Raw genomic sequence first — 15,840 nt, forward strand, 5'->3', positions numbered from 1 at the left:
AGCACAACATTGTCATTAGACGAAATCACTGCATATTCCATTATAAATTACCTGCGTATAGTGACCGCACGCCTTACCGGCGGTGCACGTGTTGTCAGAATAGTTGTAGTCGCTTACTTCTTCATACCACCAATTTACGAAGTCATCCGCCGTTAATCTGACACCTGGAAGTTTGAAGAGTGAATGCGTCATCTAATAACACAGACAGACAGATATAGAAAAAAAAGCCCACATTTACTATTGGGTAAGGCAATTTCGAATCTGATGTCAAAATTAGTCGATCACGTAAGAATATTAATCTACAGTGGAATGCTGTTTATTAGTAGTTGCAAGACAACACAGATTACTTGAAAGACATTTCTGTGTATTATAGAATTTTTAATGCAGACCTATTTCCTAAACCGGGCTATATCACTCGCGAGGTGATGGGGGAGGGGGCTTTTTAATTGCCTTTTTATGCATTTTTGTTTTTTAATTCACTATTCACAATAATACAAAATTGCATCTTTAAGCATCAGGATCCAATTTCACAAAACATGGTAAGCTTACGTCTGCAACTAGCCGGACATACAAGTGATTACAAGTGTTTGGCATCTATTTCATCTCTCTCTCTCTCTCTCTCTCTCTCTCTCTCTCTCTCTCTCTCTCTCTCTCTCTCTCTCTCTCTCTCTCTCTCTCTCTCTCTCTCTATATATATATATATATATATATATATATATTAAATGCGGTCATATATTTAGTTCTATAAACACCAACAATAATTATGCGAATTCTACTTTGATTGATATATACTCTGTAAAAAAAAAGAAACGCATAGGTGAGAGGGAAAGAAGAAGAGTGTTTGATTTTACAAAATATCATTTTTTTCTACAGTGTTGCTGAATGACCATGTTTGTTAATGTTCGTGGGATGGGACAGCATGCCCAAATGCACCCTAAAACAAATTTAAGGCACGTTGTGGCACGATGTGCGACAATTGCAGGAAATCGGCGTGAAATGGTCAGATTTTGGCGAATGCACGTGAAACTCGGGAAAAACATTAGGGTAGTGATGGGTATTTAAAACATTGCAATAGGTCACCTCCAGTTAGGTGAATTGCAGTCAGCAGTCGCACGCCACACGAACGTTCATCAGAACACCATTTCACGTCTCTGGGACAGGTACCATCAGTTTCAATCAGCTGAAAACTGGCCCAAAAGTGGGAGGCCTCGCATAACAACTGCAGCACAAGATCCGCTACATCCGGGTTCTGCACTTGCGTCACCGAACTGCCACAGCAACGAAGACTGCTGGACGCATACCTGGTTTGAGAAGGGTGTCTGCACAAAACATTCGGAACCGACTTCGAGAAGCTGGTTTACGGGGTAGGAGACCATATATTGGCCCCGTCCTGCGACATCAACATCGATATTTACGTGTTTGCTGGTGCACGAATGTACAGGGGTGGAACTTGGGAAACTGGCGGCGAGTATGGTTCAGCGACGTTTCCTTCTACAGCGACGTGATGTACGACAACGTGTTTACAGACGCCGCGGTGAACGTTTTGCCAACAATTGCTTCACCCAAGTTGACAGATTCGATGGAGGGAGTGTCATGATATGGGGAGCCATCTCATACACCGGCAGAAATGAACTTGTGTTCGTACAAGGCAACCTGACAGCTGTACACTACCGGGATAAAATTCTTCGCCATCACATGCTTCCCATTTTGGATCGACAGAGAGAACTCTTTCAGCAGAACAATTCCAGGCCGCTTACGACACGTGTAACAATGTATTTCCTACAGAATGGGAACATTAATGTGCTGCCATGGCCATCAAGACAGCCAGATCTCAACCCCATTGCACATCTATGGGACGAACTGGACAGACGTGTACGTCAGCGTGACCCGGAGCCTCAGACGCTTCCGCAACCGTCGCATGCACTGCAGGAAGAATGGACTAGGATTCCACGTGACCGGATTCAGAGACTCATTCAGTATATGCTAAGGAGATGTCGTGCAGTGATTGCTGCTACCGGTGGCCACACAAGGTACTGATTTCAGCGCCCTCGTTCGATGCTGTTTGGTGACGAAAACGTCAGTCTCCACTGCCGTCAGTCCATAGCAAGAACATTGTCACATACTCATGTCAAAATGCACTGTGATACGATCATAAATAACGAAATTATGCCACTTTGTATTAAAAAGATAATTCCATGAATATTTCACCTATGCGTTTCTTTTTTGACAGAGTATATATCTGTTCTGTTGATAATTAAGAAAAAGATTAAAATGTGGCTTGCACAGGCCACAGCTGCCAGACTGGCAGTGTGAAAATATAGCGCAGGTTCTATGTCGTCTGTTGCCAGATCTGTAGTTTGCACCAGCATAGACACGGTGTGTTTTATCACAGTTGAATAAGTGCTTTATATTTTCGACTGGTACCATACTCTCCAGACCGAGACCCAAACCCAGCTTCAATGTGTTTTGAGCTTTAGTCGGTTTCGCTACACTCATGCTGATATATCCACCGGCCTCGGTGGTGACGTAGTTAAGCCACCAGACACAAGGTTGGTAGGTACTGGGTTCTCAGCCCGGTACCGGCTCCCACTCAGAGCGAGTTTTAACTATTCCATGGGTAAGTGTAAGACAACTACACCCACTTGTTTCTCACTAACCACTATCGACTAACTACTAATAACTACACCCACTTGTTTCTCACTAACCACTATCGACTAACTACTAAAAACTAACCCACTTGTTTCTCACTAACCACTATCGACTAACTACTAATAACTACACCCACTTGTTTCTCACTAACCACTATTGACTAACTACTAACAACTACACCCACTTGTTTCTCACTAACCACTATCGACTAACTACTAACAACTAACCCACTTGTTTCTCACTAACCACTATCGAATAACTATTAATAACTAACCCACCGCCCTGGACAGACAGCCCAGATAGTCGGTGTGTGTGTGTGTGTGTGTGTGTGTGTGTGTGTGTGTCCAGGGCAGCGTGCTTGAACCTTAACTGGATATAAGAACTAAAAAAAGTTGAAATAAAATGAAATAATACATGTATATTCGTATATTACAGACAACACCACACATAGTTTAAAAGAAAGGAACGTAATTCTCTCCCTCCTCACCTGTAGTATAGAAGAGATTCTCTCCCACTGCGGAATATTTCTTCTGACTAGTCGTTCTATCGGGGTTGTGTTTGTATATGCACTTATTGGCGTAGCCCTGGGCGACGTTTTCCAATACGTAGTCCCAATACTGAAATCGTAAGATAAACATTATGTCAGTTTCCTCCCTAGGGCGAGTTTTTCCAATACGTAGTCCCAATACTGAAAACGTAAGATAAACATTATGTCCGTTTCCTCCCTAGGGCGAGTCTTTCCAATACGTAGTCCCAATACTGAAATCTTAAGATGAAAATGATGTCATTTTCCTCCCCACGGCGAGTTTTTCCAATACGTAGTCCCAATATTGAAGACTTAAGATGAAAATGATGTCAGTTTCCTCCCTAGGGCGAGTTTTTCCAATACGTAGTCCCAATACTGAAAACGTAAGATAAAAATTATGTCAGTTTCCTCCCTAGGGCGAGTTTTTCCAATACGTAGTCCCAATACTGAAAACGAGTCCAGTTTCCTCCCTAGGGCGAGTTTTTCCAATACGTAGTCCCAATACTGAAAACGTAAGATAAAAATGTCATTTCCTCCTTAGTCGTAGTTTCCTCCCTAGGGCGAGTTTTTCCAATACGTAGTCCCAATACTCAGTTTCCTCCCTAGGGCGAGTTTTTCCAATACGTAGTCCCAATACTGAAAACGTAAGATAAACATTATGTCAGTTTCCTCCTTAGGGCGAGTTTTCCAATACGTAGTCCCAATACTGAAAACGTAAGATAAAAATTATGTCAGTTTCCTCCTTAGGGCGAGCTTTTCCAATAAGTACACCCAATACTGAAAACGTGAGATAAACATTATGTCAGTTTCCTCCTTGGGGCGAGTTTTTCCAATACGTAGTCCCAGTACTGAAAACGTGAGATAAAAATTATGTCAGTTTCCTCCTTAGGGCGAGTTTTTCCAATACGTAGTCCCAATACTGAAAACGTAAGATAAAAATTCAGTTCAGTTTGCTCAAAAGGTCGAGTTTTTCCAATACGTAGTCCCAATACTGGAAACGTAAGATAAAAATTACGTCAGTTTCCTCCTTAGGGCGATTTTTCCAATAAGTAGACCCAATAGTGAAAACGTCAGATAAAAATTATGTCAGTTTCATCCCTAGGTCGAGTTTTTCCAATACGTAGTGCCAATACTAAAAACGTAAGATAAAAATGATGTCAGTTTCCTCCCTAGGGCGAGTTTTTCCAATACGTAGACCCAATAGTGAAAACTTAAGATAAAAATGATGTCAGTTTCCTCCCTAGGGCGAGTTTTTCCAATACGTAGTCCCAATACTGAAAACTTAAGATAAAAATGATGTCAGTTTCCTCCCTAGTGCGAGTTTTTCCAATACGTAGTCCCAATACTGAAAACTTAAGATAAAAATGATGTCAGTTTCCTCCCTAGTGCGAGTTTTTCCAATACGTAGTCCCAATAATGAAAACGTAAGATAAAAATTATGTCAGTTTCCTCCCTAGTGCGAGTTTTTCCAATACGTAGTCCCAATACTGAAAACTTAAGATAAAAATGATGTCAGTTTCCTCCCTAGGGCGAGTTTTTCCAATACGTAGTCCCAATACTGAAAACTTAAGATAAAAATTATGTCAGTTTCCTCCCTAGGGCAAGTTTTTCCAATACGTAGTCCCAATACTGAAAACTTAAGATGAAAATGATGTCAGTTTCCTCCCTAGGGCGGGTTTTTCCAATACGTAGTCCCAATACTGAAAACTTAAGATGAAAATGATGTCAGTTTCCTCCCTAGGGCAAGTTTTTCCAATACGTAGTCCCAATACTGAAAACTTAAGATGAAAATGATGTCAGTTTCCTCCCTAGGGCAAGTTTTTCCAATACGTAGTCCCAATACTGAAAACTTAAGATGAAAATGATGTCAGTTTCCTCCCTAGGGCGGGTTTTTCCAATACAAAGTCCCAATAGTGAAAACTTAAGATGAAAATGATGTCAGTTTCCTCCCTAAGGCGAGTTTTTCCAATACGTAGTCCCAATACTGAAAACTTAAGATGAAAATTATGTCAGTTTCCTCCGCTCATCGATCAACGATACAGACTGTACACTTAATTATTGCGTCACTGCGCCGAATAATTACAACTGGAAAAAAGGTTATTAGGGGCTTTGTAAATAATTTTAAAATCCAATAATTCGAAACAAAATTGAGTGTGTGTGGGTGGGTGAATGGTCCAAATGGATTTTGTTTTCTAATACAAAAAAACTTACAAAAATGTATCGGGTTTCCTATATTGACTACGAGTCAGAAATACCAAATGTTTTACATCCAATAGCCGATGATTAATTAATCAATGTGCTCTAGTGGTGTCGTTCAGAAATATTAGCAGGGGAGGTAATACAAGAGAGTCAACATTTTCAGCTTCTTGTTTTAAATTTGTTGACCTTTTATATGCACCATCCCACAGACAGGATAGCACATACCACGGCCTTTGGTGTACCAGTCGTGGTGCACTGGCTGGAACGAGAAATAGCCCAAAGGGCCCACTGACAGGGATCGATCTCAGACCAACTGCACTGGGCTACGATTTGCCAGTGCTTCTAAAAGCAGAGCGAATAGAGTAACACAATGTTTTGCCCTGGTACAAGAAACATTTAAACCTGGCTAGTACTGAGCGCAGATTTTTAAAAAGATAATGAGATAGGAAACCCGCTGCCGAAACTCGATGGGATACTCTCACCGAAAAAGCAGAACGGGATATTTTATATGTTCTTTCCCATAGACAGGATAGTACATACCACAGCCTATTGTACACTAGTTGTGGGGCACTGGTTGGAACAGACAAAAAAGCCCAGTGGTAGCCGGTCCGCAGAGAAGATTCGATCCTGTGACCCAATCATCTAAAGGTGAGCGATGTACCCATTGAGATAAATCCGGCCTATGTCTGTATATATACCTTCTGTAATTATTTGAGCAAGGAAGCGTAAAGCACTCGATTGATGCGCGCTTTGTTTAGGTTCGATCCCCGTCGGTGAGCGCAGTGCATCAGGACTGGTATAACGCTAGACACTAATTATTGTCGTGTGTCGGACGTTTTCGGGTCGTCCGCCTGATGTGCGGCCCGTCTAGGATCGATCCCCGTCGGTTGGCTCATTGGCTATTGGGCTATTTTCTCGTTCCATCCAGTGCGGGTTTCCTTTCTAAAACTGTATATCAAACTTGGCAAATGTTTAACATCCAATAGCCGATGATTAATAAATCAATGTGCTGTCGTTAAAGAAAGCAAACCTTAACTTTAAAAATCCACAAGTAATCACGTTATGTGGTCCCAAATGACATATTTGCTACATATTTTATATATATTTCTCGAGGTTAAAACATATTTCCAATAATTAAAAAATTACAAAGTCAAAATTATTTGTTTTAATAATACGAAATAAAGCATTTTGTTACAACTGGTCAAGTATCAATAATTTAATCTGCTAGAATGTGACGAGATCCAAAATTGCGGCTCTTGTCAAAATCTGTATGGCAGTAGATAAAAGATAAAGTTTGTTTTGTTTAACGACACCTCTAGAGCACATTGATTAATTAATCATCGGCTGTTGGATGTCAAACATTTGGTCATTCTGACATAAAGTCATCAGAGGAAACTCGCTACTCTTTTCCTAATGCAGCAAAGGATCGTTTGTATGCACTTCCCAAAGACAGGGAAGCACATACCACAGCCTTTTTACCAGTTGTGGTGCACTGGTTTTTAACGAGAGAAAAAAAAATCAGCCGCGTGGATCCACCGTAAACACGTCACGCGAGCACTCAACCGACTGGGCTAAGTCGAGCTGTGCTTACAGTCACCAACATCTGAGTAACTAGACGGACCAAAATAATGAAGAAATAAATTTAAAGAAAACAAACCGCTGGAATATGTCCTGAAGGCGCAATATTTGATCTAGACATGCTAGAACGAAGAATGAAGTTCAAAGGTTTGAGTTGTCATCGCAGTAAAACAAACAAAGAACCGAATGGCCTGCTGTATCGGGACGGGAACACATAATTTGGCGTTACTAATTATTAGTGAGCCACCCCAGGGTGTTGGGAGCATGTAAAAACATTGCCATACCATGTCAGTCAGTCTGTCTGTCTGTCTTTGTCTGTCTGTCAGTGCTGCATCTGCACGGGTAAATGGGTGACGTCTGCAATGATCACCGGTTGGTGCTTTTAAATATGTTGGAACAACAAAAGAACAAAATAGCGCTACTCTCCACGATTATAGTGCTCAACCATACGTGACACACTAGGATGTCAGCAATATGTATTAGTAAAGGCATATTGTCACAGACCACTGACCTATTTAATGACCCAACAAAGTATTACCTGAACAAAAAATAATTCGATTTGTCCCTAAATGTACTTTATTCAACCATCTCCATAACCACCATACTCCATTTATTAATGATATTTTGTAAAAATAATTGAATTATGACAATGGTCCATAATTCGAAAACTAAAATTGCCGAGAGGGTTGGCATGGATTTCACTCCATCATGGTTCAATTAAGGTGATGCGATAGCTAGATTTGGTTTCCAACAATTAATGTAATTTTTATTTATTATCTATTTTTAGATAAATAATGTCCTTAAATCCGTGACAGTATGCCTTTAAACCGTTTTTGTTGCCACTAAAGACAGCTTGGTGTAACTAATGGATTCGACGAATTTCAAATTCCATTTTGTCAATTTTCACAGTAGCTTTCTTTTATTTTGTTTTATTTTTCACCACAAAATACTTATTTTTAATTATCTCGAATGTAACGACATCTCAAACTTAACGGCCAGCACCAGCAATTTGGATGTATAAAGATATTAAGAAAAAATTCAATCTCACTCGTTTTAAAGGGACAGACCCTTGTTTTTAAACACTACAGCATATTTGTTTCACTATTAGAGCCGTTTATGATCACTGAAACCAAACATTACTTATATTTTATTGCTTAGATTATCCATTTCCGTAGAAGCGAAGTGTTTCTGGTCATCCTGTTGTTTGTAATATCACAAAATACATTTTCATATTTTAAAAAGGCACGTGCGTCTAAGAAGTAGCGGTTATTGATTCGAGTTCTAGTCTATTTAAAAAAAAAAAACATAAAATGCGGTTTTAACGTCACAGACTCCTGTATCACTCTGTTGTCATTTTATCCAAGTCTGTTTCAGGTTGGTAGATTAACTAAACTTAGTGTCCACTGAAACAGGGTCTGCGCTTTTAAACGAGTTTTTTCTTCCACTTGTATCTTTGGAGATTAGTATATAATTCTCAAAATGGATCTTTCAAATCAAATGCGTCCATGTGTTCGTTAATTGTTTTCGGAATTTTGGATGATTTCCATTTTTATCGTTTTCAGTGTCCTGATCCTGATTTAGCACCAAATTAAAATTTCCACAAAGTATATATTTTTAATTTTGAACTTCTTCAATACAGTCTATGATATACTGATATAAATTAGAGTTATCTATCTTAGTGGACGCAAACTGTTTTAGTTAAATTAGTATAAGGCGGAAGTGACAGTGACGTCACAATCACCATATGCAGTAAGTGCGTTAAAAACGGCCCGACAGACGCATAGTCCATTGTTGTTTTGAAGTCTTGCGCAAGTGCGGATAACTACACGTGTGAACGCTCATCATTTCCAGCAAAAAGTGATTTAGCTAAACCAGAAGAGTTAAACCAGTTTAACTTGTGTTGATGATGATAACTAGTTTAACGTGCCCATATACCACTAGGGTTTCGAACACGCCCATCCCGAGTCCGACCTCCGATAAGATCGGTGGCCTGACTCGGGATGGAAGGGGGGGGGGGGGGGGGGTGTTTGAAACTGGGCAGAAATTTGAAAATAGCAATTAGTAAAGAAATTAATAGATAAAATAAAAAAAATAAAAAGGTTACAAGCCAAAAATAACAAAGAATTGACTGCTCGGTCGAATATTTATATAATTTGGAGCATTTTAGAAGGACAGTCCAAAATTAAATACGAGAAAGAAGAGAGGATCGGACTATTTAATAATAATCAAAAAAAAAGAAAGAAGTAATTTCGACATAAAATTTTGAACGCAGATCTAAAAGTTTAAAGTCTGATCGATAAGTCCACGCGAGTGGCCTCGTTAAGGCCGTTTGGGTGCACAGCATCTACGGGGAGGTGATGATGTTCCTCTCCTCAAAGTGAGGCAGTGGACCATCTGTGGGTACTGGGCGCCGGTGACGATCTTCATGATTCTGTGGATGGTGTTGTTATCCATGTCATGGCTGAGGAATCCCTGTCGGTAAAGATCATCCCGGCGCGACGTCACTACAATAGCTTCCACTCCCCGTAGTTTGACCGTGTGGATGGCGACCTGGTGGCCATCGGGAAACGTCTTGAAGTTTTCCTCGTAGACCCCGCCTGGCAGTCTGTCGGGGTCCGTGACGTCTCCCACCAAGTACTTAGAGTACTGGCCTTTGATCTTCCGCGCTGCCACTCTCCAGTCACCCGAAGAGGAAGTAGAAGGCCGCGTCTTGGCTGGTTGGTCCCCCGGCGGGGTCACGGCCTTCCTCTTGACAGCCCCAACATCCAGAGTCGCCGTCGCGGAGTCCCCCGTGGGTGGGGGTCTCGACGCAGACGAACGACGAGCGGGAACAGGTGACGCTGGTCGCGGTGCACTGGTTGGCTGCTCCACTTCCCGCATCTGCACAGTCGGTGCGGCTGGTTGGCGAGTCGCCTCCTGTCGCTCCGTCCGGATTGGTCGTGGTGGGGGCGGCGACGCAGACGGGACCGCCGCTGGCGGTTGAGCCGCCAGCTTTGTCCCCGCCTGAGCCGCCCCTGGCGCACGTTTCCTCTTCCTTGTTCTCTTCCTCTTGGCTGTAGCCGCGTCCCCATATACCAAAGTCACGGTTGCCCGTGACCCGGTGTACGCGACGCGGTACTCTAGCAGCAAGCCATAGCTAGCCATCAATCCCCCCAGGTGGGGGTGGGGGGGGGGGGGGGGGGGGGTGTGGGGGGGTGGGGGTAAGTCGAGAGCGCACGAAATTACGTCCAACTTCATTGCTAGTTCGACTGAGAGTCTCTTAACTTGTGTAATCCATCGGACTACAGGCTGATAGGTACGAGGTTCGCAGCCCGGTACCGGCTCCAACCAAGATCGAGTTCTTAAAGGTTCAATGGGTAGGTGTAAGGCCACTACACCCTCTTCACTCTCACTAACCACTAACCAACAAACAACTAACCCACTGTCCTGAACAGGCAGCCCAGATAGCTGAGGTGTGTATCCAGGACAGCGTACTTGAACCTTAATTGAATATAAGCACGACAATAAGTAGAAATGAATGAAATAACTTGTGTAGGTGTGAACACACGCTAAACTATCTCAAAGCCCGTTACTTCAAACACCACGCTAAACTATCTCAAAGCCCGTTGCTTCAAACACCACGCTAAACTATCTCAAAGCCCGTTACTTCAAACACCACGCTAAACTATCTCAAAGCCCGTTGCTTCAAACACCACGCTAAACTATCTCAAAGCCCGTTGCTTCAAACACCACGCTAAACTATCTCAAAGCCCGTTGCTGCAAACACCACGCTAAACTATCTCAAAGCCCGTTGCTGCAAACACCACGCTAAACTATCTCAAAGCCCGTTGCTGCAAACACCACGCTAAACTATCTCAAAGCCCGTTGCTGCAAACACCACGCTAAACTATCTCAAAGCCCGTTGCTTCAAACACCACGCTAAACTATCTCAAAGCCCGTTGCTTCAAACACCACGCTAAACTATCTCAAAGCCCGTTGCTTCAAACACCACGCTAAACTATCTCAAAGCCCGTTGCTGCAAACACCACGCTAAACTATCTCAAAGCCCGTTGCTGCAAACACCACGCTAAACTATCTCAAAGCCCGTTGCTGCAAACACCACGCTAAACTATCTCAAAGCCCGTTGCTTCAAACACCACGCTAAACTATCTCAAAGCCCGTTGCTTCAAACACCACGCTAAACTATCTCAAAGCCCGTTGCTTCAAACACCACGCTAAACTATCTCAAAGCCCGTTGCTGCAAACACCACGCTAAACTATCTCAAAGCCCGTTGCTGCAAACACCACGCTGTTTCGAAGGCAGAAGGTTATCATTTGTTTTGTTTAACGACTCCATTGTTATATTAACACGCTAAACTATCTCAAAGCCAGTTGCTGCAAACACCACGCTGTTTCGAAGGTAGAAGGTTATCATTTGTTTTGTTTAACGACTCCATTGTTATATTAACACGCTAAACTATCTCAAAGCCCGTTGCTGCAAACACCACGCTAAACTATCTCAAAGCCCGTTGCTTCAAACACCACGCTAAACTATCTCAAAGCCCGTTGCTGCAAACACCACGCTAAACTATCTCAAAGCCCGTTGCTGCAAACACCACGCTGTTTCGAAGGCAGAAGGTTATCATTTGTTTTGTTTAACGACTCCATTGTTATATTAACACGCTAAACTATCTCAAAGCCCGTTGCTGCAAACACCACGCTGTTTCGAAGGCAGAAGGTTATCATTTGTTTTGTTTAACGACTCCATTGTTATATTAACACGCTAAACTATCTCAAAGCCCGTTGCTGCAAACACCACGCTGTTTCGAAGGCAGAAGGTTATCATTTGTTTTGTTTAACGACTCCATTGTTATATTAACACGCTAAACTATCTCAAAGCCAGTTGCTGCAAACACCACGCTGTTTCGAAGGCAGAAGGTTATCATTTGTTTTGTTTAACGACTCCATTGTTATATTAACACGCTAAACTATCTCAAAGCCAGTTGCTGCAAACACCACGCTGTTTCGAAGGCAGAAGGTTATCATTTGTTTTGTTTAACGACTCCATTGTTATATTAACACGCTAAACTATCTCAAAGCCCATTGCTGCAAACACCACGCTAAACTATCTCAAAGCCCGTTGCTTCAAACACCACGCTAAACTATCTCAAAGCCCGTTGCTGCAAACACCACGCTAAACTATCTCAAAGCCCGTTGCTGCAAACACCACGCTGTTTCGAAGGCAGAAGGTTATCATTTGTTTTGTTTAACGACTCCATTGTTATATTAACACGCTAAACTATCTCAAAGCCCGTTGCTGCAAACACCACGCTGTATCGAAGGCAGAAGGTTATCATTTGTTTTGTTTAACGACTCCATTGTTATATTAACACGCTAAACTATCTCAAAGCCCGTTGCTGCAAACACGACGCTGTTTCGAAGGCAGAAGGTTATCATTTGTTTTGTTTAACGACTCCATTGTTATATTAACACGCTAAACTATCTCAAAGCCCGTTGCTTCAAACACCACGCTAAACTATCTCAAAGCCCGTTGCTGCAAACACCACGCTGTTTCGAAGGCAGAAGGTTATCATTTGTTTTGTTTAACGACTCCATTGTTATATTAACACGCTAAACTATCTCAAAGCCCGTTGCTGCAAACACCACGCTAAACTATCTCAAAGCCCGTTGCTGCAAACACCACGCTGTTTCGAAGGCAGAAGGTTATCATTTGTTTTGTTTAACGACTCCATTGTTATATTAACACGCTAAACTATCTCAAAGCCCGTTGCTGCAAACACCACGCTGTTTCGAAGGCAGAAGGTTATCATTTGTTTTGTTTAACGACTCCATTGTTATATTAACACGCTAAACTATCTCAAAGCCCGTTGCTGCAAACACCACGCTGTTTCGAAGGCAGAAGGTTATAATTTGTTTTGTTTAACGACTCCATTGTTATATTAACACGCTAAACTATCTCAAAGCCCGTTGCTGCAAACACCACGCTGTTTCGAAGGCAGAAGGTTATCATTTGTTTTGTTTAACGACTCCATTGTTATATTAACACGCTAAACTATCTCAAAGCCCGTTGCTTCAAACACCACGCTAAACTATCTCAAAGCCCGTTGCTGCAAACACCACGCTGTTTCGAAGGCAGAAGGTTATCATTTGTTTTGTTTAACGACTCCATTGTTATATTAACACGCTAAACTATCTCAAAGCCCGTTGCTGCAAACACCACGCTAAACTATCTCAAAGCCAGTTGCTGCAAACACCACGCTAAACTATCTCAAAGCCCGTTGCTGCAAACACCACGCTAAACTATCTCAAAGCCCGTTGCTGCAAACACCACGCCGTTTCGAAGGCAGAAGGTTATCATTTGTTTTGTTTAACGACTCCATTAGAGCACATTGTTTTATTAATCATAGACTATTGGATGTTAACCAGTTTGCAATTTTTGACGTATATTCTAAGAGAGGAAACCCGCTACATTTCCCCATTGTAGCAAGGGATCTAACACATACCACGGCCTTTCATATACCAGAAAAATTATCTATGTAACAGTGTAAGCGTGTGTATGTTTATCTCAACTTTGACATAAAAATCCACTAGTTATCCCAAATAGCTTATGTGGTCCCAATTAACATAGTTACCTACTATATATTTTCTATATATTTTTTCGAACATGAAATATTTTCCAATATTTCTTTTTTACAAATTCAATAACATTATTTTGTGAAAGAAAGAAATGTTTTATTTAACACACTCAACACATTTTATTTACGGTTATATGGCGTCAGACATATGGTTAAGGACCACGCAGATCTTGAGAGGAAACCCGCTGTCGCCACTACATGGGCTACTCTTTCCGATTGCAGCAAGCGATCTTTTATTTGCGCTTCCCACAGGCAGGATAGCACAAACCATGGCCTTTGTTGAACCAGTTATGGATCACTGGTCGGTGCAAGTGGTTTACATCTACCCATTGAGCCTTGCGGAGCACTCACTCAGGGTTTGGAGTCGGTATCTGGTTGAAAAATCCCATGCCTCGACTGGGATCCGAACCCAGTACCTACCAGCCTGTAGACCGATGGCCTGCCACGACGATTACAACTCGAGAAAGTTCAGCATGCAATGTAGATGAACTACTGAAATGGGTTAAAGAAAACAAAGACTCTTGGTATCCATTCAAGCGAACAGGTATACTTGGATCGTTGGCTTCAACGTATACCAGAGGAAACTTTGAATCACTCTTCAAAAGAGCTATCTTAGAAAGAGATACTGAAGTACAGGAGCATGACATAATGTCCTATCTCCGATCATGGAAAGCTCCAAAAATTACAAAAGCAGGTGTGGACGTAGCTTCACCAAAAGAAAGTGCAATCAATTGGGTACTTTGGTTTGAAGATGCAGGATTAGACAGAAGAAGGTTGAACAAAGTAATAATCATCAATCTTATAATGATAACGACGATGATGATGATATAAAAATGATCAAAAGAAATTAGAAAAATATCCTGAAGATGAAACTTAAAGTTTGTTTTGTTTAACGACACCGCGAGAGAACACATATTTATTAATCATCGTCTATACGACGTCAAACGTTTGGTAATTTTGATATATAGCCTTAGAGAAGAGCTACAATGTCCCATTAGTAGCAAGGGATATTTTACACAGAGAGGATAGCACATACTAATCGTGGTGCACGGGCTGGAACGGAAAATAGTCCATTGGTCCCACAGACGTAAAAAATAAAATTACACAATTTTATTGCGTTATGCGAGAAGGTACAAAAATAGGAATTGTCATGGTAGTAAAACAGCAAAGAAACCAGTATTGTTCTACAGTCGTCTGCTGTAACCAGACCGGAACTGACATGTTGGCGCTTCTAATTATCAGTGAGCCAGCCTAAGGTGTTTGGAGCATGAAAGGTTCGTGTCGTATCGGTTCTACGATCACAAGTTTTAGATGACGTCACTGATAAGTTTTGTCCTCGTAACGAAACGTTATAACAACAAAGGGAAAATATAACAGCACCATTCACCAACATGTGTAACTCTGTTTTGGTCAAAATGGAGAAAATATTATTAGGTTATATTTTGTTGAATCATTGCAACAATTTCACACTTCAAAATGTTTTAAAATTGGCTTAAGTGTCTGATGGGCCACGTTTTCACTATTTCTCGTTTCTCTTGATTGAAACATGTTTTAATGTTTTTTCAAAACGAACAAATCGATTAGGCACAAGTTACCAAAATCTGATGTAGAGTTTATACCCGGTCCGTCAGTCCCCCCCCCCCCCCCCCCCCCCCACCAAGTCGTTCCTACGGGCCTGTAAAAACTAAATATATTCAAAGGAGTATATTGGGTGGTTATAGGTTTGAAATGTTTTTTTCATGCACTTTTACACATTTTAAACAGCAATTATGTTACTATAATCTATCGAAAAAATAAAACATATATATTTATACATTAATTTCTGAAATGTTTTAGTACATACATGTAAGTTTACCATCCGCACCCTCTGGCAGAAACCCAGGGTAGGTATTAAAATAATTATTTGGTGTAGAGTATTTTTAATATGACATACAGAAAGCATTGAGAAGTACAATTTTATTATGCTTTAATAATCGACATTAGCTTTAAAATTATTTAACCATCATTCCTTCTGGCCAGAGTACATATGTTGTTCCTGCCAAAGTGTTAGCATTTAATTTTAATGACAATATACTGAACTGACGATAAATATTGTTAACTAACGTAATAATTCACGTTTTGAAGGTGTTTTGTTATGAGGTTAACAAACCAACTAGATCAAGAGACGTTAGTATGGAGTCGTTATGGGCTGTCGGTGAAAATTAATTTGGTAATTATAGGTAAATAAATGTGAAGTTTAAATATTCGTATGTG

The 15,840-nt window shown here is 41.2% G+C and overlaps 1 protein-coding gene across 1 annotated transcript in view; it reads right to left on the reverse strand.

Annotated features, from left to right (window-relative positions):
- LOC121375981 (pathogenesis-related protein PRB1-2-like) overlaps positions 1-15,840 on the reverse strand; it is an 18,935-nt gene continuing 3,095 nt past the window's right edge. The window contains exons 2-3 of the mRNA XM_041503732.1: positions 3,137-3,266; positions 1-164 (exon numbers count right to left, since the gene is read on the reverse strand). Coding sequence (XP_041359666.1) covers positions 16-164; positions 3,137-3,266 — 279 coding nt within the window. The 3' untranslated portion in view covers positions 1-15. The remainder of the gene's footprint in view (positions 165-3,136; positions 3,267-15,840) is intronic.

Source organism: Gigantopelta aegis, chromosome 1, assembly GCF_016097555.1.
Source record: "Gigantopelta aegis isolate Gae_Host chromosome 1, Gae_host_genome, whole genome shotgun sequence".
NCBI lineage: Eukaryota > Metazoa > Mollusca > Gastropoda > Neomphalida > Peltospiridae > Gigantopelta > Gigantopelta aegis.